The sequence below is a fragment of the Gadus chalcogrammus genome, chromosome 16, assembly GCF_026213295.1.
Source record: "Gadus chalcogrammus isolate NIFS_2021 chromosome 16, NIFS_Gcha_1.0, whole genome shotgun sequence".
Taxonomy (NCBI): domain Eukaryota; kingdom Metazoa; phylum Chordata; class Actinopteri; order Gadiformes; family Gadidae; genus Gadus; species Gadus chalcogrammus.
The window spans coordinates 26,636,059-26,660,300 of NC_079427.1; the positions used below are offsets into that span (position 1 = coordinate 26,636,059).

At 45.7% G+C, this 24,242-nt stretch overlaps 2 protein-coding genes across 2 annotated transcripts in view; both read left to right on the forward strand.

Moving 5' to 3' along the window:
* Window positions 1-24,242, forward strand: part of ube2g2 (ubiquitin-conjugating enzyme E2G 2 (UBC7 homolog, yeast)) — a 283,623-nt gene that overhangs the window by 165,769 nt on the left and 93,612 nt on the right. The window lies entirely within an intron of this gene.
* Window positions 3,208-17,844, forward strand: LOC130405516 (ovostatin-like). The gene is made up of 8 exons (XM_056610637.1): window positions 3,208-3,310; window positions 3,547-3,715; window positions 3,801-3,885; window positions 4,088-4,238; window positions 5,561-5,675; window positions 16,899-17,008; window positions 17,105-17,275; window positions 17,521-17,844. The coding sequence occupies exons 3-8, from the start codon at window positions 3,827-3,829 to the stop codon at window positions 17,827-17,829; spliced, it is 915 nt and encodes a 304-aa protein (XP_056466612.1). The 5' UTR covers window positions 3,208-3,310; window positions 3,547-3,715; window positions 3,801-3,826; the 3' UTR covers window positions 17,830-17,844.

A 24,242-nucleotide genomic window follows, 5' to 3' on the forward strand; every position in this document is an offset into this window, starting at 1 on the left:
TTTGATCCGACCTTCGACGACTAAACGGTAGCGTTTTGAATATTTGTTTATTAGCTAAATTAGACGTGAAAAGTCAAAAATCCGAAGAAATCCAGAATTATACATCGGATCGAGCCCAAATTTTACAGACATGTTGGTGCTAACCTTAATGACGTTCGATAAAAATATCGGAAAATTTCGCCATTAGGGGGCGCAATAAACAAGGAAATTGTATATCTTCTACAAAATTTCGCCGCGAAAACGCTACACTGACTTCTCGCTACTCGTACCACAGTCAAATCCTTTGTATCCACAGGTACAGGGTAGCGTTTTGAACACATGCTTCGCGTTGTGCCGGCGAAATGCACATTTCTTGTCGCGTTGTGCCGGCGAAATGCACACTTCTTGGACCCCTGCATAACTGCTTGCAGTTCTAGTTATTATTATTCCGACATGCTAACCCTAAAAGTGTGACCACAGCCCAAACCGTAAATGGTGCCGACATGCCAATTGCATGACTAGATCCAGGGCCCTGAGTTCTAAGCAGACGACCAAATCAAGACACGCCGGCCACTAGGTGGCGCTATACCAAGGAAAGACGCGTTTGGGGCTATAACTCCCACACCGAACCTCCCACATTCAAAACCTTGTACACACAGATTCACTGGAGTCTGCTGCATCTTTTGGCATAGGCCACGCCCATTTGCGTCTCTAATTTTTTTTCGCGAAAACCGAAAAAAGGTTTTTTCCCTACTCCTCCCACATTTCTTGACCAATCGACACCAAACTTTGCACACGACATCTTCAGACGCACACGCAAAGAATGCATGGAACATTTTTTTGATGCGGCCTTCGATGACGAAACGGTAGCGTTTTGAATGTTGGTTTATTAGCTAAATTTGACGTGGAATATCAAAAATCCAAAGAAATCCAAAATTAGACATCGGATCGAGTCCAAATTTTACACACATGATGGTGTTAACCTTAATGACGTTCGATAAAAAAATCGGAAAATTTCACCATTAGGGGGCGCAATAAATGAGGAAATTGTATATCTTCTACAGAATTTCGCCGCGAAAACGCTACACTGACTTCTCGCTACTCGTACCACAGTCAAATCCTTTGTATCCACAGGTTCAGGGTAGCGTTTTGAACACATGCTTCGCGTTGTGCCGGCGAAATGCACATTTCTTGTCGCGTTGTGCCGGCGAAATGCACACTTCATACTCCTACCACAGTCAAATCCTTTGTATCCACAGGTTCAGGGTAGCGTTTTGAACACATGTTTCGCGTTGTGCCGGCGAAACGCACATTTCTTGTCGCGTTGTGCCGGCGAAATGCACACTTCTTGGACCCCTGCATAACTGCTTGCAGTTCTAGTTGTCATTATTGTTATTACTGAATAAAAACAAGCCATACAGAGCGGCGTTAGACTCGCCAGCGTCCCCGTTACTAGGCAACTGTATGATCTGGATGATCACCTCTGGCCAACCTCTCATCAGCTCCCTCTCTGACTTCATCCCAGTAAAAGAACAGACCGTTTCAGAACTCATCCGCAAAGCCAAAACCACCACCTGTCAGCTCGATCCTCTTCCCACCTCCCTTGTCAAAGCATGCCTTCCGTCCATCTCCCCCATGATCACCAACATAATTAACTCCTCCCTCACTACTGGTACTGTACCCCCCACTCTCAAGCTGGCTGCCATCACTCCCATCCTGAAAAAACCTGGTGCTGACCCAACTGACCTTAACCATTACCGGCCCATCTCCAATCTCCCTTTCATCTCCAAAACACTTGAAAGGGTGGTTGCCGCACAACTACAGTCCCACCTTGACACAAACAATCTCCACGAACCGTTCCAATCTGGCTTCCGTCCAAAACACAGCACTGAAACAGCCCTAGTTAAAATCACCAATGACCTCCTCCTTGCAGCCGACTCTGGATTACTCACCATTCTCATCCTCCTCGATCTCAGCGCAGCATTCGACACCATCTCCCACCCTCTGCTCCTGGACCGCCTGGCATTGGGATCACTGGTGCTGCACTCTCCTGGTTTACATCCTACCTCACCGGCCGTCAACAATTTGTTCAACCAAGCAACCACAAGTCTGGGTGTTCAGGTGTCTCACTGGGTGTCCCCCAGGGGTCAGTCTTGGGTCCACTCCTCTTCACCACTTACCTCCTCCCGCTGGGCACACTCCTCCGTCACCATGGGGTCCATTTTCACTGCTACGCTGACGACACACAGGTCTACATCTCCACCAAACCCACCGCTGCCATCCCCCCCCACCTCCCTCATCACGTGCCTGGAAGAGATCCGGAGCTGGTTGAGCAGGAACTTCCTGAAACTCAATGGAAACAAGACCGAGGCCCTGCTCATAGGATCCAAATCCACCCTCACTAAATCACAACACACCCCAGCTCTACTCATAATGATCGATGGATTCCCAGTACCCTTCTCCTCCAAAGTCAAGAGCCTCGGCGTCATCCTGGACAACACCCTCTCATTCGCACCCCATATTCACAACATCACCACAAGTTCACTCATTTGTCACATCACGCATAGACTACTGCAACGCCCTCCTCACCGGACTCCCCACCAAACTCATCAACAGACTGCAGATCATTCAGAACTCAGCCGCCCGGATCATCACCCGCACCAAATCATCTGAACACATCACCCCTGTCCTCATCCAACTTCACTGGCTCCCAGTACACTACCGCATCCAATACAAAACCCTACTCCTCACCTACAAAGCTCTCCACAACCTAGCCCCCAGTTACCTCTGCGACCTCCTCCAAGAATACACTCCCTCCCGCTCCCTCCGCTCAACCTCTGCTGGACTACTATGTATCCCCACATCACGACTCACTACAATGGGTGCCCGGTCATTCAGCTGTTCAGCACCCAGGCTCTGGAACTCCCTCCCCCCACACTTCAGACACCATTACAACCTTCAAGTCACAACTCAAAACTCACCTGTTCAAACTCGCACACGTCTAACCGATCACTGTTTTGATTGTTTGTTTGTTTTTGTCTTTTTTTTGTTTTATTTATTTTTTATTTATTATGTTTATTTATTTTTTCCACAATGTATTTTTTTTTTATTTTTTTTTTACGATTTATGATGACTATATGCTCTGTAAGGTGACCTTGGGTGTCTTGAAAGGCGCCTCTAAATTAAATGTATTATTATTATTATTATTATATTGTCATTAAACTATATCCATATCATTAAAAACGTTATATACAGAACTGGAAAAAAAGGTAATAGCAATCATCAATGGATATCTTTTTTTTTTTTACAGTACAAGGACATTTTAATCAAGGTAAGATTGCATAAATACCCTACATATATACACAGTTCTTAGATCATCATCTGATAAATTAATCTGATATAATACTTAACTTTTGTTAACAAGGGGCCTCTTTCTGTATTTTAAATAAGACGTTGGTTATTTTCCTTAACAATGCTCCTTGAAAGGGACGATGCCTTCCCGTTATAGACATAAATAAAGTGATTCTCACCGAGCATATTTACATGTGTATATATTTACCTAAATAGTATGGCACAAACCGGATTGGACAGTGGTTGAATCAGGCACCGAACGGAACATTACTGCAGCTTTCTTACAAATTGAACTCTGAGGCACCTGTTGGAACATACCGGATTGAGTTGTGGAATGTGGACGACGAAGTCCAATTTTCACAAAGCTTTGAGGTGGAGAAATATGGTAAGTTCTGTTCCTTTCCTTACGTTAATGTATGCATGGTACTGCCAGGCATGAGAATGACCAACAGCCATGTTCTGCCTCCTAGTTCTGCCAAAGTTTGACGTGAAGGTGATGGCGCCTAAAGAAATGAGTGTTGCTCAAGAGGACATAACAGCAGAAGTGTGCTCAACGTAAGAATCTCGAGTACAATAGTGATTATTTATTGTGGTACGATCTTAGCTCATATTTAAGGTGATATGATCAGTGTTTTTGATTAATAATAGATGTTTTGTGCTAAGATGTGATGTGATATGATCCAATAACATGGCATCAAGACATGATGTTCTGACTACAACAAAGAGGTTCCATAAGCAATTATTTTCCTCCATCCAGCTACACATACAAACAACCTGTGCCAGGCACCGCTTCGATGCATATCTGCCGACCTCTGGATCATTATGTCATGATTCCAGTGAGGTTATCGCCCAACCACCCAGAGGGAGAACCTGAGTTTGTTGTCCCTTGCCACAAAGAGACTAAACAGGTAGGGTAGCAGCAGACCCTCTATAAGTCATCCACACACCAAAGAGCTCAAACAGAAGCTGAACCTTCTTGCAATTGCTATTGAAATTGATTATTTGAAAAGATCAAGGTCAAAATTGACAGTTAAACGTTGGAACAATGTGCTCAGCACATTGTTCCAAAAAAAAGTGAAAGTGCTAATTGATTGGAACAGAGTAAACGTGGATTTGCTTTACACTTGTGCTCTTTTACATGTGTTTAAGTGTGTTCAAGCCTTTAGGGCTGAAGAACACACACCTATACTGGAATGAGCATTCAGAGTTAGCATACAAAATTTAACAAAAGCAGCTTAGCCTTACACATTTAGTTATTAGTATATATGTAAATTAATACAAACATGCACATTTACAATGGTAGACTTTTTTACAAGAAAAAAATATATATCGTCAGTACAATAAAGATATTCATAGAGAAACAAGTGCTAAGCATTTAAAATTGCTAGGTTATCTATTCCATGTATTAGAGCTTAGATCGGGCCCAGAAAATCAAACCCGACACACAACCGTAATTATGAGCCCGAGCCCGATTTCAACCAGACTTTTTTTTTAATACATATATAACTTTGTACACCTTTGTTACTAGGCCTACTCTGCTAAATATATATGTAAGGGATAATGTATAGAACGCCGGTCATTATCAGGAAAATAAGCCCCGGCAGGGCGAACAGTACACCGACCTACGCGCAGCGAAGGTGTCTTGCTTCGCCCTGAAGGGGCTTATTTTCGACAATGACCGGCGACGTTCTATACATTATCCCGCTTATTACACGGCTTCTTGCCAAAAGGAAAAAATAACTTTGCATGGTGTGTCTTTTTACAATTTATTCGTTACCAGCATTCCTAGTGTTGATCAGTGGAGAAATAATTTGTCCGCAAAGACGGTGACGTCGCTTAGCAACGGAAGACGCTGGGGTTGACAAGTCACCGGACTACTACCCATGCAAGTGAACGGAGCGTTCCACGGCATTGAGAAGACCTGTGTAATAAAGGCCTATAATATTTCTGTTGATGGCATAGATTTCTCCTCAGATTAGGCCAATAAACCAATGTAAATAAAATAAGAAATCGTCGATCAAAGGCCCGGCCCGACCGGCCCGAGGATAGTGGTGGGAAATATTGGCCCGATCCGGCCCGCGGGTCGGGTCGGGGTCGGGCTCGGGCAGAGAATCTAAACTCTACCCTGTGTTCAACAAAGATAGTTAGGATAATATGCTACACAATGCTAAGTACTATTTTCAAGTGCCAGTGTATATAAGTGTATATATCTATTTTATACTTTTCCTAGCTTGACAAGACTGGCTGTGCAACATTTAACTTCAACATGGCACTTTTTACACGTGTAGAAAAGTTGGTAAGGACTGAACTTTCTGTCACCGCGGAAGTGGAAGAGGAAGGGACAGGTAAGTCCAGTGGTGTATACTGTACTTGAAAGTCATGCTTGAATAAAAGTATAGACATTTTTGTTGAAATTGTCAATCATCCATAAGAATGTAATTTGAGCAAACGTCCCAAAAAGTTGCTCAAATAAAAGTATCAAAAGTATTTATCCTTACTTATAGAGCTAAATATTTGGGTAACTGCCTAGTTACCAGTAATTCTGAAGGCAGTTCATGTGAACATTTTAAGGAGTGTTCTTTTTCTAACTTCGTTCTGTGTTTCACTATCGGAATCGCCTCGGCGTGACCTACTACGGAAGCTCCAATTGCACTATGACCTACCTTGACAGACAGGTCGGACTGTGCCACAGGGCCCCGCCCCCTGCACTTTTAAAGTCAACCCTCCATCGTCAAATCATTCTCTCTTTCTTCCCGTTAGAAAGCTACTCAAGCTCCCTCAGCTCATCTAGGCTAGCTTAACTGCTGAACAGTTCACAGACGTGCCATCAAGGATTCCGTCGTCGAACGCAGTCATAGAATTTTAACCTGGTTCAGCTGAGTAGGTACTTCGTAAGAAGCTATCTATTACACCATGTTCTCCGGGCAGTGTTCGCGTAAAGGAGAGCAGCCTCTCGGGTTACCCTGTATTTGCTTACAGGTGTCTCTGGTTACGGTGTAGCTTATCAGCTAACACGCGTCAAGGCGAGCTTACCGTGGCACAGTTAACATTAACTTGTTGGCTGAGCCAAAACCGCCAGAGTCTAACTATGTGGAGCCTCCATATCAGGCCGGGACTCCCACCCCATGTGCATATGGGCATTAAACACGTTCAAACTTCGCTAGCGGACTGGCATTAATGCGCTCACTGTGCATCGTTGCCGGAGAAAATTCTCGAAAGGAGGCTTAGAGAGACGTGGCTACCAACCAGGACCCCTGCCTGGCGGATGCCACCGCTAAAGCCTCAACGTGCACCCGCTAGGAATTCCTCAATGCGGAACCGGGCGCGGAGGACGCAGAGAGCAACGCCAACTCTGACCTCCTCGACATGGACGGAATGGAGGAAGAGGATTCCACTTTTCCTGTCCAGCAGTCCAGACCCCCTAGCGCCTCAAACGCTGTGCAACCAGTGGACAATAACCTGTACGATGTGTGCAAACAGGCTGCTGCTAAATTGGACATTCACTGGCGTGCAGCACCGGATGCTGAAGGGGCATAGGACCCTCTAAGCAGCTCCTGCCAGCAGTTCCCATCTGCATGAATGGAAATGAGCCGCTACTTATCCAGCCCATTTAAGAGCAAGCTTCCAACCAACGGCTGCTCAAAACTTGAGATCCATGGGATGGGAGATCTGGGGCTGGCCGAACCCCCGGCTGTGGAGCCTTCAGTGGCTTACCACCTCCACCCAAACCGTCGCTCTCTCTCCGCTTCTTCGGGCATCTCTCTGCCGGGTAAGATGGACCACCTCACGACTTCCACTTTCCAGAGGATGTATAAATATGCAGCACAGTCAGTATGCTCACTCAATGCCATGACACTACTGTCTGCATATCAGGTAGAAATCCTAATGGAAATGGGTCGTCAGCTAGACTCTGGGTCACCCACCCCTGCCCTCTGGGATGAAATTGGCATCGTAAATGACCTAGTCTTACCCTCCTCATGGGGCGCAGTTCAGGGCTGTGGCCGAGTCATGGGAATGGCGGTCTCAGGTGAGAGAGCGCTGTGGCTTAATCTCTCCGGGCTGAGTGACGTATAGAAAGCCGAGGTCATGGATGCTGCATATGACCCAACCAAGGGTCTGTTTGGTCCAGCGCTGGAGAAAATGAGAGAGACCAGCACTCTCAGGAAACAGGAAGGAGAAGCCTTTGATCTCTGCCTTCCCTGAAAACAGGCTCCCCGCCCACCCCAACCAGGGGTGCGGCCGCTACAGCGGCAGAAAGGGGAAAGCAAGGAGGAAGCAGACCTCAGAGAGCCTACAGACCAGCCCACACGGCCAACCAACAGCCTAGGTCAGAGAGGCCATGGGGCAAATACTTTTTCGCTGCTGCGGGTGCCAGGTGTAATAGAATTGTATGATCACGTGTAAATGACGTAACCGATATACGTTGTTACGGGGCACGCATGCGCGGGCGGACCAGAAAGTAAAGACGTTGATTTAACTTGGACCGATGTGTGGACGTCTTTTATTATAAGTAACCGAATACTTTACATGGTGTCAGAAGTAGTTCGAGCCGACGATGCCGAAGTTTAATCCGCCGGACAGTTTCTGCTTCGAGAGACCTGCAGAATGGAGCGATTGGAAGAAACGCTTCATGCGGTACCGAACGGCTACGAAGCTTGATCAAGAGGACGGAGGGGTACAGGTCAGCACCCTTATCTACGCCTTAGGCGGGGAAGCCGAGAACATATTCGGGTCTTTCCATTTTGATGAAGAGGATGACGGAGAGGATTTTGAGGTAGTAATGGGCAAATTTGATGCTTACTTTATACCGAAACGGAATGTCATCCACGAGAGGGCTTGTTTTTACCAACGTGTGCAGCGTGCGGGGGAGAAGGTGGAGATTTTTATTCGCGCCCTTTATGAACTTTCTGAGCATTGCGAATTCGGAGTTACTCGTGAAGAGCACATTAGGGACCGAATTGTGGTGGGCATCAGGGACAAAGAACTCTCCCGAAAACTGCAGCTTATCTCAAATCTCACGTTAGAGATGACAGTTCAGGAGGCTCGTCAACAGGAGGAGGTGAAAGCTCAGGTTAGCCAGCAAGGTGAGGCCGCTGCATGTGCTGTAGAGGAGGTCGCGCGGGGATTTAGCAAATTCAAAATGGACGAACGGAGAAATAACGAAACGGACCAACAACGCAGACGCAGCGAACGGGGTAACACATGTAACAGGTGTGGGAAAATGACGCACAAGATTCAAGAACATTGTCCTGCAATTAAGTCCACATGCAACAAGTGCAAGAAGACTGGGCACTGGGAAAGAGTGTGCAAAAGTAAAATGGTAGTTAATGAAGTCAGCGAGCATGAAGAAAACGCAGCTTACTTTCTAGGCTCAGTAAAATGCACATCCTCAAGCAGTGGTGGGCAATGGACAGTGAAGTTGAATATCTGCCACACGCCAGTTAGTTTTAAAATAGACACTGGAGCGGATGTGTGCATTATGAGTGAAGAGACTTTCAAAAGTCTCAGCCAAGTGACTAAACTACATCCAGCAAAGGCCATGCTGTGTAGTCCAGGCGGGCGATTGAACTGCATTGGCCAATTCACAGCGAACGTGTGGCACAAGGACAAAAAGTACTCATTCAGAGTCTACGTAGTTGGAGGAGAGAGTGTGAGCAACCTGCTTAGCAGAGCGGCGGCACAGACAATGGGGCTCGTGAAGAGGATTTGTGAGGTCCGTGGCTCCGGAGAAGAGTTCGGCCTGCTAAAAACGCAGCCGGTGCAAATAGCGCTCCAGGAGGATGCCCAACCCTATGCTGTCCACACTGCCCGCAGAGTCCCCATTCCCCTCATGAAGTCTGTTAAGCTGGAGCTGGACAGAATGGAGACCAAAGGCGTCATAGAAAGGGTGACGGAGCCCACGGACTGGTGCGCTCCCATGGTGCCCGCTCCCAAGAAATCAGGACAGGTGCGTATCTGCGTTGACCTACGGAAATTAAACAAGGCCGTTAAGAGGGAGAGGTTTGTTTTGCCGACAACAGATGAGATCACAGCTGAGCTGAGTGGGTCCACGGTGTTCTCATCATTAGACGCAGCAGCGGGGTTCTGGCAGATACCGCTAGACAAGGATAGTCAGAGACTGACAACCTTTATCACACCATTTGCCAGGTACTGTTTCAAACGACTCCCATTTGGGATATCTAGCGCACCCGAAATTTTTCAGAGAAAGATGGTGGAAACACTGGAAGGCCTACCAGGGACGGCTGTTTACATGGACGACATCATAGTGCATGGAAAAGATATGACCCAGCATGACGAACGTCTACAGCAGGTCATGGAGCGCCTGGAGACAGCTGGGCTGAAGCTAAATGTGGAAAAGTGTGCCTTGAGACAGCAAAGACTAAATTTCCTGGGTCACGTGATAGACGCAGACGGCACGCGGCCTGACCCAGCAAAGGTCTCCGCTATAAACGACTTGACTCCACCCACTAATGTCCACGAGCTGAAGAGAGTCCTTGGGATGGTGAATTATTTAGGTAAATACATCCCGAACCTAGCTGCTGTGGGGCAGCCCATGTACGAACTACTGAAGTCCAAATCCGTGTGGACATGGGGCCCAGTACAGCAGTCAGCTTTCCAATGCATCAAAGAACTTCTTACAACCCCACCCACTCTGGCGTTTTATGACGTCAACAAACCCACTGCTGTCTCTGCAGATGCCAGCAGCTATGGAATCGGGGGCGTGCTGATGCAACTGCACAGCGAGGGCTGGAAACCTGTAGCCTATTGTTCACGGCGCCTGAGTGGGGCGGAAACCAGGTACGCTCAGATAGAAAAGGAGTGCCTGGCGAGCGTCTGGACCTGCGAACGATTTGGGAAATACTTACACGGCCTAGAGGGGTTCAGGCTGATCACAGATCACAAACCGTTGGTCCCGCTAATGAACTCTAAAGACCTGGATACTGTCCCCATCCGCTGCCAGAGACTCCTGATGCGGCTGATGAGGTTCAACCCTACAGCAGAATATGCACCAGGGAAGACCCTCGTCACGGCAGACGCGTTGTCCAGGAGCCCAGTGGGAGATGCTCAGGATGGAGGCGACACCAACGTTGATGTTGAGTGCTACGTAGCATCCATCATCAACAACATGCCGGCTACAGAGAGGAGAATGGACAGTATCAGAGCTGCCACAGTTGTTGATGACACACTACAAGCTGTGACCCGATACATACAGTCCGGGTGGCCTGATCACGTAGGTAAGACACACCCAACGGTTAGAGAGTTCTTCCCCATGAGAAACGAGCTGTCCATCCACCAGGGCCTGGTGATTAGGGGCAATAGGATAGTAATCCCAGAGACATTGAGAGCAGACGTGTTAGAACGTATCCATGATGGTCATCAGGGACTGACTAAATGCCGAGACAGAGCTAACTCTGCCGTCTGGTGGCCTGGTATATCAGCTCACATCAAGCAGAAAGTCTCAGCCTGCCAGCCTTGTCAGGAACAAAGGAGAGCTCAGTCCAAAGAGCCTTTGATCTCCACACCGCTCCCGGACAGGCCATGGAAAAGAATTGGCATGGACTTATGTGAGTACAACAAACAGAACTATTTAGTCATCTCTGACTACTATTCACGGTTTATTGAGATTCTCCATATGCCCACCACCACTACCGTCCAAGTAGTCACAAAACTGAAAGCTACTTTTGCCCGCTATGGGGTAGCAGACGAAGTGGTCAGTGACAATGGCCCACAGTTTTCGAGTGAAGAGTTCAAACAACTGGCCCGTGAATTGGACTTCACACATGTCACATCGAGCCCACACCATCCTCAAGGCAACGGGCACGCCGAAAGAGCGGTGCAAATAGCAAAAGGGATCCTGAGACAAAAGGATCCTCTCCTGGCACTCATGTGCTACAGATCTACTCCGTGCAGCAGCACTGGGGTAAGCCCAGCAGAACTCTTAATGGGCCGCAAGATTCGAACCACTCTGCCTACCCTTGAAAGCAACCTACAACCCAGACGGCCTAACAAGCAGAGTATTGCAGCCAAGGACGCATCAGAGAAGAGGAAACAAACCTACTATTACAACCAACGCCACGGAGTGAGGAACCTTCCAACACTAAGGGCAGGGGACCACGTCCTCACCAGACTGGACCATCAAAAGTCCTGGGTTACCCCGGCTGTGGTGACTGGCGAGAGCATCACACCGAGATCCTACCTTGTGGAGACGGAGCAGGGAGCTAGACTTCGCCGCAACCGTCGCCATCTTCAGGTGGTGCCCAGCGTGATGTCTACAACATCAGGTGCACTGGGACCTCCACCAGAGCAGCCGTCCAGTGACCCGGGGAGAAGCCCTACAACGGTTGACACTAACATGGGCGCAGTTGCTGATGGCCTGACTCAGACCAGGTCAGGCAGGGTCAGTAGACCAGTTCAGAGACTGGATTTGTGAGCGTTCGTGTCAACTGGACACTTGGAAAGAAAGAAAAGAGTTCCGGAAATGTATATCAAACTGTGCACTGGGATTGGTAATATTGCATTGAGTTCCAACAATGAAAAGTGTTCCATCTTTAATGTGAAAAGAGTTCCAGAAATGTATATCATACTGTGCACTGTGATACATGTGATTGGTAATATTGCATTGAGTTCCAACAATGAAAAGTGTTCCATCTTTAATGTGAAAAGAGTTCCAGAAATGTATATCATACTGTGCACTGTGATACATGTGATTGGTAATATTGCATTGAGTTCCAACTATGAATAGTGTTTCATCTTTAATGTGAAAAGAGTTCCAGAAATGTGTATAATACCGTGTCGGAATGTATTGGTTGGTTTTACATTGAGTTCCAGAAGGCCATACACATTTTCCTAGTTTGGTAATAGAATTAACAGAATAGTGCTTTAATAATCGATGATGTTCCTAGCCAATGTTGATAATTTCAGTGTTAAGATCGTAAGAATCTCAAGGGGGAGATGTAATAGAATTGTATGATCACGTGTAAATGACGTAACCGATATACGTTGTTACGGGGCACGCATGCGCGGGCGGACCAAAAGTAAAGACGTTGATTTAACTTGGACCGATGTGTGGACGTCTTTTATTATAAGTAACCGAATACTTTACACCAGGAACCGCTCTCCCCCCCACCCCGGGGATGGGAAGAAGAAGCGTGCAATCTAGCACTCCCAGCTTCTCTCTCTCCATCTCCCATGAATAAAAGAAAGCTTGGGAGGGTAGAACAGAGCCCCAAGTTTCATGGTTCAGGGACCTCGATATGTTTAAGTTCTCCAGATGGTCTGTCTCGCCTCACGTTTAGAGCGAACTGAGTCAGGGGCAACAGTTGACACAGTGCCACCAAGCATTTTCACAGTGTCACCAAGCAGGTTCACTCTTTTTTAACCTGAAAACAATAAACCCTACATTATCACAACCAGGCTCAGAGCCAAGGGTGAAATGCACAAAACAAAATAAACCAAAATCTTTCACCCTACATTCCCATAGGGGGAACTCAAGCTCCTCCTGTGAGAGCAGACCTCCCCTCGGGTCCCGAGGTTGAAGCGCGATCACATAGGACCAGGAATGGAAATTAACGCCCGCCACATGCCATTTGCGGATGGATTTGTATGGTGGCGGGTGAATTGTGTCACTTCACCCGCCACTGTGTCGGGTAATACTTTCCAGTCAGGTCCGATCAAATTTGCATATTTAATACATTCGTTATACGGGGCTGCACAGTTCCACAACCATTACTGTCAACATCCGACCCCCTTCTTCTTCTACGACTCTTTTGCTGAACTGCGACTGTCAATATCCGGGATTATATTCAACCCATGCACATGCCACATTTCGCATTTCTCACGCAGAGAAAAGTTTGACTTACTCAGTTACCGTCATGTTTTGTATTTATTATTTTACCATTATTGTTTTATAGGGACAAACATTAACAAATTTCTCCTACAGGGGATTGATAAAGTTCTATCTATTGAACAGAAAGAAACACTTGTGCCGTGTTCCAATACCCATACTATCCGTACTTACTAGCCAAATTTTGAGTACGTAGTACGTTCCAATTCAGATCCGGCGAAAAGAAGTATACTTCAAGGACCCGGATGTCGTACTCAAAACGGGCTAATCGTGAAGTGTGGATCAAAGGACACTTTCCGTACTCAACGGCAGCCATCTTAGCTACGTAGCGGAAGAGGCGCAGCCAGGCTGAGCCAAAGTCGGCGCATTTTCCACATAGCCTGCATTAATAGTAATTTTGTAGTTTTTATAGCTTTTTATAGCTGCTAGGCATAAAGAGTTCATCGTTCAAAGCGGGATGTTTATTGCGGGGGAGGAGCAGTCGTGATCGTAATTTCCGGTTATTGCACCACGGAGTACTCGATTTGGAACAGCACTCACATCTGGAAAATTAACGTACTCAGTGAGAACGTTAATAGTACGGATAGTATACTTCCTTTAAGTATACTCATGGAAGTACGGGTATTGGAACACGGCAATGGTCATACTTTACACACTTTACCACAGCATTGGCCTACTGAATGCCACAGATATATTTTCAGCATTGGACTGAATGCCACATAAATATATAATTATGTTTTTGCACGTTTGCAACGTTTAAAAGTTCAGAGTATAAAGTTCAAGTATATGCCTCTACTTGTATTGCTTAAGCCAATAGCCTTTTGAGGCAGTCTTTTTTTTCTGAATATAAGGGCATATAATGCTTACTATCATACGTTAGTTACCATGTCTGTGTGGACACATTTGTATGCAGTCACATGTAAATTAAAAAAAACAAATGTTCCTATTGACTTATGATGGTGTAGCCAAGCATGTTGTTTTATTATTAATATGTCAATTAGTTTTTTAATGAAAATACTTTGTATAGATGAATTATCCCCAAACCTGTCATCGTAACACCAACTGATGTGTATGAAAAACACTTTTCTTATCTATTGTTACTATTATATTGTTTAAAATGTACGCATATATTAAAATATATATGTAGCGTATAAAAAGTGGCTGGTAAAAAAGATGAGTGGGTGGTAGATTTTTTAATCTACCTGCCACAGTGGCCGGTGGGCAAAAAAGTTAATTTCCATCTCTGCAGATAGGACCGCTCGCTACTCGAGTGGAACAGTGGCGCGCATGCGCAGTTCACCCGTGAATCCTGTCTACTGTTTGCCAGAATTACAGACTGCCATTTGCTATGAAACCAGCCAGATTCAACGGCGTGTTCGTTTCTATGGCCAGTGGGGATTCGGCATGAATCCTAGAGGACGAAATATCGTCCCTGTTGCAAAAACAAGCGATCTCAGTGCTATCCCGAACGAGCGAGCCAAACAGGGTTTTTACTCCCGGCATTTTCTCATTCCAAAGAGAGGGAGCTTGTCCCTCCGCCCCATATTAGATCTCCGTGTGTTAACAGACACCAGCGCAAATACATGTTCAGGATGTTAACACACAAAGTGCTCTGTCGTTCAAGCTATCCAGGGGATTGGTTTGTAACGATCGGTCTCTCAGACGCATATTTTCACATCGCCTTCTATCCCACACACCGGAAATTTCTCCTGTTCGCATTTCAGAACAGGGCTTACGAATACCAAGTAGTCCCGTTCGGGCCATCGTTGTGTTCAGTAGTGGACCTACTGTGTTTCCTGCAGGAATTGTTGGAAAAGGGTAAGGCCCTTTCCACGATTAAAGTGTACTTGGAGGCCATCTCAGCTTGTCATGTTGGCATTGGGGATAAGCCTAGCCTGGTTCTACCAGACTCTCGTACTTCACTTCATTTGTACAGAGAGTCTGGACCTAATCAATTGACAAACGTTAACTCACTTGAAGGCGGGTGTCTGTTGAAGTTTAAAATGATTGGATCTGCCCAGTGCCACTCTGGATCTGCCATAACCAATCGCTAACGTTTGCGTAACGCGATTGTGACGTATGTCATGCGCCGGGAATCACGCGCAGGTTGTACACAAACCAAACACCTTGCGCGTCTGCACGAAAATGTCCGTCAACGACAGCTGCAGGTTTTGTTCGTTGAATTTAATTTATCAGGGAAAAATTGCACATTGTAAATCAACTACCGACCTACAACAACAACTCAAACTGGCGTACGACTTTATCGTCATTGTTCTCAGACACGCCCTCTGTTCGCTGATTGGTGGCCGCTGTGGCGGCACCAGAAAGCCAAATTACATACAGCAGGTCCAGACCTAGTACTGAAGGGAAATTCAAATTGAGCGGGCGGAGCCAGGCTAGGATAAGCCTGCAGCATCCCTTAGTTTGTCGCTTCATCGTCACAAGCTCCCAGTTTCAAGGCCCCTGGACCCTTTGTGGGATTAATCGGTGGTGCTGGACTCCCTGTCTCATCACCCATTTGAGCCGTTGGAGGTGGTGGGGATGAAGTTTGTGTCGCTGAAAGTGTTGTTGCTCTTAGCTTTAACCACAGCTAAGCATGTGAGTGATCTACAGGCATTGTCTATCCGTCCTTCTTGCTTGCAGTTTGCTCCGGGGGTCTCCAAGGTCTGCCTGCGGCCCAATCCAGATTTTGTTCCTAAGGTGGTGGAGTCAGCCTATAGGTTTCTCACGGCGGAACTGTCAGCGTTTCACCCGCCTCCGTTCTCTGTGGAGGACCAGAGACTCAATACATTATGTCCAGTGTGGGCTCTACATGTGTATTTGAGTTGGTCGGCTGCTTTTAGGAAAGGGGATCAACTGTTTGTGTCTTGGGCCACTCCCCATAGAGGCAAGCCTTTGTCCCGCCAGAGGCTGTCCCACTTGATTGTAGATGCTATATCTCTTGCTGATGGATGTAGGGGCTTGCAGACCCCCCCCAAGGCTTGAGGGCCCACTCCACAAGGGGTATGACTACTTCGTGGGCCTTTTTCAGAGGAGTGTCAGTGCGTGACATTTGTGCTGCGGCGAGCTGGGCTACGCCTCACGACAAAGTTTTATAGGCTAGGTGTCTCAGGGCCTTCTGTTTCTCAAGCCGTAGAGACCATCTCACCAGAATCCGAGTGATATTTGCTGCCTGTCTGAATTTGCACGGCTTCGGGAGGCATATGCAATACGGATGGGTCTATATCTTCCATAGTGAAACACTGAACGAGGTTAGAAAAATAACTTTCGGTTACTTAACGTAATCCCTGGTTCTTTGATAACAGAGTGAGATGTTTCACCAACGTATCCCGCCTTGCATTTACACAGAAACAAACCGGTATAGAATGATTTGAGGAGGAAGGGTCGACTGTAAAAGTGCAGGGGTAGGGGCCCTGTGGCACAGTCTGGCCTGTCTGTCAGACAGACGTGAGTCAATTGGAGCTTCCGTGTTATCAAAGAAACAGGGATTACGTTAAGTAACCCAAAGTTATGTCAACTCAGGAAAGATTCCAACACAAAAAAAAGGAAATCTGAATATTAATTACTGTAACAAGAATTTCTACTTTGTTCCTTTACACCACTATAAGTCACACAGTTTCTATCTTCTATCTCAAACACACATTGAAAAATGATGCAGATTGCCGTGACATTTAGCTTAACCCCACTGCAAACTAACACAGTTGTCTTTCTCATGACTTCGAAGGACTCAATTACTTGGGGAGTGAAACAATTCAACTTTCTTACGTGATTGGAAAACTTTCATTTGTTGATACGCCCGAGGTTTATAAGAAAGGATCGGTTGTGGAAGGCAAGGTTAGTGTGATGAGCAGTTCATAAAAAATAGTTTTGGCTGCGGTAAACAAGATGCCATGGTTGACGCTGTCTGACGTGTTGTCGTTAATCCATCAGGTGAAGGCAGTATACTTCAACAACACGCCCATCCCAGACATGTTGCTCCATCTGTTTGAGGGTGAGAGGTGGTCAGAGAAAATGCCAAGTCAAAACCTCACCACAGATAGTGATGGTATTGCCAGTTTTTTATTTGACACATCCAGATATCCAGCCGACTTCCAATTTACAGTAAGTAAGACAATTCATGGAGACATCAAATCCCAAGGATGTCTATAGTTATGGTTCTGGCCAATCTTTGTATACTCTTGCAAACAAGTTTTGTTTATTGAACCCTCAATTGTACATCAGTCTGTCAAAATATTTGTTATGTTAAATGGTTGTATGTAGTTCGCCAGGCTGATAATTTAGTTGTTGAATTATAAATTGAATTATCCATAAACACATACTTGTTTTTTGTTTTTTTTATCACCAAGGTGTCTGCGCTGCCCATATACCAAGAGTACCAAGGGTACAGAACTCCTCACTACGAAGACGGCGAACACACCTTCATGCTGTTCAGGCTCAAAACAAAGGACACTCCAACCATCAGCTCCCTGGAGGTGAAGAAGAGGGAGACCAAGCTTGTCTGCAACGTGGAGGAACTCATCAATGTCCGCTTCGCTTTTGTTGGGGAGGCCCCGGGCCCCGTGGATATAATGTATCTGGTGAGAAAAATGTCCAAATCGATTAATTTGCAGAAAGCTTCCGATATTTGGAAACATATATATGTGTTGGACTGCTGAAAGCACGACTTAGTATTATCTCAATATTTGGGTGAAGGAGGGTTGAGATTGTATCGACAACAGCGTATCTTTCTGCAACAACACTAAAAATAGATTTCAGAGCGAGACTTCTCCTTGAGCGAGACTTGTTAGCAGGCACATTGGAACTATTTTTTGGGGGGGGGGTGCTGGAAATTGGTAGCGGTGGTGGGTGCAGCACTATCCAACATGGCAGTAGACTACTGGTTAGAATCATAGGTTAACCATTGATACCGGATACTGCGCGATGCAACATTGTATCTCCTGCCGGGTTCTGCTTGGCGCAGCATGTTGTTTTATCTAATTTTCTTGGCTTAGATTCAAATACAAATGAGCTGGGTTTTGATTTTTTAAAACCACGTGACCACCCAACTGTTGTTTGGTTTGCCAAAAATCACATCAATCAAAAAAAAGAAAAAGAAAAAAAAAAAGAAGCCGGCTGGGTGTTCATGTGATCGGCGATAGTGTAGGCCTATTACAGAACAGTTAGTGGCGTTCAGAGGCTACTGATGAAAATCACACAACACGACATAGGCCTACACATTACTTCTATTTAGTAACAGTATTTATTCATTTAGGCTATTTGGCTGCTCCAACTCAAGTCAGCCCGGCCAGGCGATAGTTAAGTTTCGGTTTTCAACTCCGCATTTTCTGACACAAAATAAGCAGAACATTAATTTGTGAATAGTGTCTGTTGACAAACAAAAATCAATTCAGTAAAAAATCATTAACAGGGAACACATCAGAGAGAGGTTACTTTACCACAACATCTCCTAAATTTCCTAAAGAATTCACTGAAAAAATCCTAAAGAATTCACTGTAGCCAACCAAACTATTTTACCAAACTGGAAACACAACAATAAACTATGGGCTATATCTATTCACTGAAACAGAAAAACTATACAACCACATTAACATTATTCAAATTAGCCATGTGCTTCTCTACTGTCAATCATAACATTATTCAAATAAGCCATGTGCTGCGCGTTCCCCTGATTGGCCAGGTAAGCCTAGGTTTGTTTATGATAAAGCCACCCCCCCCAATAGAGTGGCGAAGTCACGCCTCTTCCGGTAGAGCTCATGGGACCTATGAGATCGAAAAATATTTATGGGTGTCAATGGATAGAAAATAATTATTTTCTGGTCCCAGTCTTTATATGACCTGGATTACACATATGTTGTTTGTGGATTTGAATGATAATTTTTCATGCAAAGAAAACTAAAAATGTTCGTGAAGAAGATTGATAATTTTAGGTTTTATGTGAGGCCGCTTTGTGAACTACAGCTCTTCGCTGCTCTCGACGCATATGATATACGTCACAACACCCGCACTTGGAACTCGGCACAGAGATGGCGATCTCTCTGCCCCACTTCACCGCTGTTTCCAAGGGGAGGATAAAAGCATCGAAAGAGGTGAAAACCATCATAAGTCGGGGCACGTGCAGAGTTTCAGTTATGCAGATGGGAAGATTGTCGGTCTTCTCTACGCCAGTCGCAGGGAGCGTGACGTCACATACGAGCCGTGTAGTCTTTCTCGTTGCGTTTTCTCTACAGCCTTTATCTGAACAATTGCACAATAAACGGTCGAACTCTTTGCATGAAAAATTATCCTTTAAATCCACAAACAACATATGTGTAATCCAGGGCATATAAAGACCGGGACCAGAAAATAATTATTTTCTCTCCATTGACACCCATTCATATTTTTCGATCTTGTTGGGCAAAATAACCTGCTGAGCACATATAAATATAGCTAACTCCCACCCTAGCTTGAGGAGCACAACACATGGCAGTCACGTTACAATATAGTCAGCTTTTAACACATAACACAAACATGATAATATAGTCAGGTCAAGGCCAGAGCCAAGGCCCCATTTCCCAAGCAGGCAAATGGTAGACACTAACGGGAGAGCCACATTAATTCATCACACAAGAGATACTTCGATCACACAAGAGATACTTCGAGCACACAAGAGATACTTCGAGAACAATGGAGACACTGAGGAGCTCTTCCCCGTTAGTAGGAACACAAGAAGATACACTTGCATACACCAGGGCCTGAGAGCCAAGGTCAAGCAAAAACACACAGAACCACACACACCTCATCAAGAGGAGGATACAGTATAAAACTGTATCACACAGGGACTCATGATCCCCTTCTTCTTCTGAAGCAGACCTTCCACGGAGGCGAAGCTCCGGACGAACCATCAGCGCTGATTAGGGACTTAGACATATTCGATTTCTCACGCTTTATGACTCTGTATAACCGTTGCCACTTTACTTAATAAATCCAAGGTCCTCGTGCCGACAGACTTTATTACCTCTCCGTCTCATTTTATCTGATCCAGTAACTAGACAGACCGTTTTTCCCTTCAATTTGGTGACCCCGACGTGATTTTTTCTGAATTGAACACGCAACTGGGAAACGAGAGACGGAGAGCGGCACGACCTCGGGACCCCGGAGCACCGGACCGATTCCTGCAGTCTCACCTCGCGATCGCACAACAAAAGGTAGGCAGAACCTGTTGATAAAATCCAAACTCTGCATAGTTATATAGGAATCACATTAGGAGGTGAGACTGTGAGAGCGGTTCGCTACGGGATATCTCGTGGGGACGAATAGGACTGCATCTCAGCATTTCCCCATAAACCCGATTAACCCTAAACGCGTGACACATCGAATATCGGCTCGTTGCATGGTGAAAGAATACCGACGAGACCATAGGGCCTATAAGAATCGGTCATAGTGATACGAGACTACCGATGGCCAAGTAATGGATGTGTAATAAATACACCTGTGTATCAAGAGGGTTAGAGGCCCCACCAGTGTATCAAGAGGGTTCGAGGCCCCACCAGTGTATCAAGAGGGTTCGAGGCCCCACCAGTGTATCAAGAGGTTTCGAGGCCCCACCTGTGTATCAAGAGGGTTCGAGGCCCCACCTGTGTATCAAGAGGGTTCGAGGCCCCACCTGTGTATCAAGAGGGTTCGAGGCCCCACCTGTGTATCAAGAGGGTTAGAGTCCCCCTCTTTGTTTGTGTATTAAATAATTCTATGTGGAAAGAAGGTTAAGAGTCCCTTTGCAGAGGAAACCGTATGCCTGGGGCACGAGTGACACACAGAGAGACAGTGTGTGTATGCGTGAGAGAGACTGTGTGTGTGTGTGTGTAAGAGGCCCAGAGAGATTGAGACGGAGAGACTGTGTGTGTGTGTGTGTGAGAGGCCCAGAGAGAGAGAGAGAAGAGAACGAGCGTATTTGTGGGCCGGCGAAATATAGAAATAAATCAATCAATGATAACCCGGCTATGTGTGCAACGCTTACCTGCTTTGTTATGCCCAACGCTATTTTGCCGTGTCTGATTAGTGTGGGTGCGGGACACAGAACGAGAGGTCCGTTGATATGTTTCTGTGTGTGCGTCTGCGGGAGACAGAACGAGAGGTCCGTTGATATGTTTCTGTGTGTGCGTTTGGAGGAGACTGGACAGGAATGAGAAAGGTCTGTTTAGGTGTGTGTGTGAGAGGGAGCGAGAGAGATAGCAAGGAGAGATAGCAAGGAGAGCTAAAGTCGAAGGACGATCGAGAGGGACCATTTTCCCTCTAGACAGTTGGAGGTAGCGATAGAGTGCGTGTTTTTCTAACAATGAACGGTTGTTTCAGGACCACGAGAAGGGGCTCTGTATGGTTTTCAGGCCCAGAGTGTAATCCCCTTTCCCATATGTGTAGTCCTCCCATTTGAGGTCCCCGTCCACCATATTTGAAGTCCTCTACTCCACCTCATGTTGTAGTTCCCCTCCCTAAAATTGTATGGAAGTTAGAACCTGTGAGGGTGTTTTGGTTCGGCCTGACGAGGCCTGTACCAATTTCGGTGGTCAGCTTCTAGTTTTGTGTATATAGAAATTTGGAAAGGGGGAGCAGTATTAAGTTATATATAATAAAGTGAAAAGTTATTTGTGAATGAAGGGACAGAAGGATCTTTTTGTGTGTGAGAGATAGTTATTAGGCCTTGTTCCATGATGGAGAGTTGAGGATGTTGCATTCCAGGCTTATCTGTTAACGGTCCTAGCTGCTGCTTGACCCTAAGGGGAGTGAGGAAGGGTGAGAGAGAGAGAACACATTTCCCCCCCCATTTGTCGAGCTACACCATTCAGGCAGTACAGAGAGACACACTAACACACAGTACAGAGAAAGGAAATAGAGTGTGTTCAACTGAAAGCGTGTGGTGGCCATACGCCATAAAACACCACATATCCAAGGAATGCAGGTAGAGCTCTGTTGAGTTTTCAGGCTTTGATAAATTTGTAGTTCCCTGTCTGCCATGTTTGAAGTTCCTTGTAGTCTCTGTCCATAGGTTTCACCTGAACAACCCCTCTGCTGGCCGAGAAAAGGAACTACCCATGGTTTCTCTCACACCCAGCCCCCAGAGCACACTCGCTTTCAAGGCGTTATGGCCGCACCCAACGTGGGAGGGAGACACAGAGAGAGAGAGAAGCCACATTCCACCCTTATCTGTTGTCTTGCACCAAACAGCACCCCGTACTGAGGAGGGAGAGAGAGCGTGTTCTCCTGAAGGAGGGAGAGAGTCACAGGGAGACACACAGTGGATATTCACATTATGGCTAATTTGTTTTAGTTTTAGTTTTGTTTTTTGTCTTCCTAGGACAACAGTTATCATTCATGAAGATGAACATCGAAGTTCATGAGGTTAGAAGGACAATAACGTTGATACTTTAAAAGGACAACAGTGATGCTAATCTAATGCAATTGGACTAAAGAAGGTGTTGCTATCAACTAAGTGATTAATATTATTTTCACACTGGAAAGAATAATTGAATAAATATGGATATGATAAAGATGAGAATAATAATAAAAAAAAAATAAAACGTAATATTGATAAACTGTACAAGTAGGACAACACCTATTAAAATATGGGGTATATCTCTTTGGTCAAGGATGACAGGTGGATTGGCGCTACATCTGCTGGGAAGGGATCCTACATGCTATGTTGTCAATTTGGATTCGGAAGTAGTGGGTTTACCTTTCAAATGCCACTACTGCTGCTGCAACACTTTAATAATTTTAACTCTGATAAATGACTTTTTGTTTTATAGTTTCCCTGAGGAGTATTCATTACGCACACACATTTGGCTGCATAGGGCAGTTGAGGCTGAAGACTCTGTCTCCATCCCTCCACTTTGCGATCTATACCACCATATGGGTGGGGATTGATTGTATCCCAGGTGTGGCATCCTGCAGCGAGCCAGTATGGAAGGCTGGTTAGCCAACGACGGGTAAGATCCCACCTTGACACCCGGGACGACCTAAGGCAGGCACAGTCACGATTACTTGGCAGAGTCGCTGTGGGCACTGGCTTACTTGATCATGAAGTCACGAGCTGCAACAATCATAGGAAGTGCCGGGTGGGGTGTAAGGTGGAGGAGGAACAGGGGTCAGATATGTCAGCTCTGGCAGCAGAGGTGGTCTTGGAACGGGGCATGTCGCGTTTTATTTTATTTTATTTTACCTTTGTGGTATAGAAGCCCACTAACGCATGTACGTTTTTCGGTTTAGTGCATGACTTTGGAACAGCGTGGTTTCAGGCGGCTGATGGTAAACCCACCCATATTGGGCTTTGGTTTTGGACATACTGGTTTCGATTTCCCTTCCCAAAAGATTGGCTTTAATTTGCTGATGGTTAAGGTTAGACGTTTCGACGTTGGTTGCACCAACGGCGTTCTTAGATTTGCTTATCCTTTAATGCGCATGGTTTTGACCATTGCGCAAGGGGGGAGGTATTGAGGAGAATTAAAAATAATAATAATAATAATAATAATAATTAGAAAACAAGGTTTTTCTTCACCATACTTGCAAACAATGATTGACATCCAGCTAAATGAGTGTGAAATACAGTGTTCAACAGATGGGTAGAAGCAGTCCCATCAAAAGACCAAAGTGCGACTACAGTAATCAAGTTTCTGACTGGAGAAGTCAAGGCAAGGTTTGGACTTCCGTCAGAAATAAGCTCAGACAAAACGTTTATTCAGAGAACACTCAAACAAGTGATTCAACATTTGCATGTCAAATAAAGACTAGATTACGCCCCAATCCTCAACCACAAGGTATGGTGGAAAGAGTGAATGGGACGCTCAAGACAAAAATTAACAACATTTGTGCAGGCACTAAATTGAATTGATGCACTACCACTGACACTAATGAGTTATCGCATGAAAACTAACAGAACGACGCATCTAACCCCGCATGAAATGCTTAAGGGTCGACCCATGCCTTCACTTAACATTCAAGGGTCCCAAAAGGGACTTCCATTAGAATAATTAGAAATAGGATTAAGGAAAATATGTTTGAACATCTAACTGTTGTACATAAGTTTGTAATTCCAGCA

Excerpts from the sequence above, each read along its gene's own strand:
- LOC130405516 (XM_056610637.1), top strand. The coding sequence starts at position 3,827 with ATGGCGCCTAAAGAAATGAGTGTTGCTCAAGAGGACATAACAGCAGAA. Across the intron at positions 3,886-4,087 it reads ACAGCAGAAGTGTGCTCAAC|CTACACATACAAACAACCTG; the intron begins GTAAGAATCTCG and ends TCCTCCATCCAG. Across the intron at positions 17,276-17,520 it reads CAGCCGACTTCCAATTTACA|GTGTCTGCGCTGCCCATATA; the intron begins GTAAGTAAGACA and ends TTTATCACCAAG.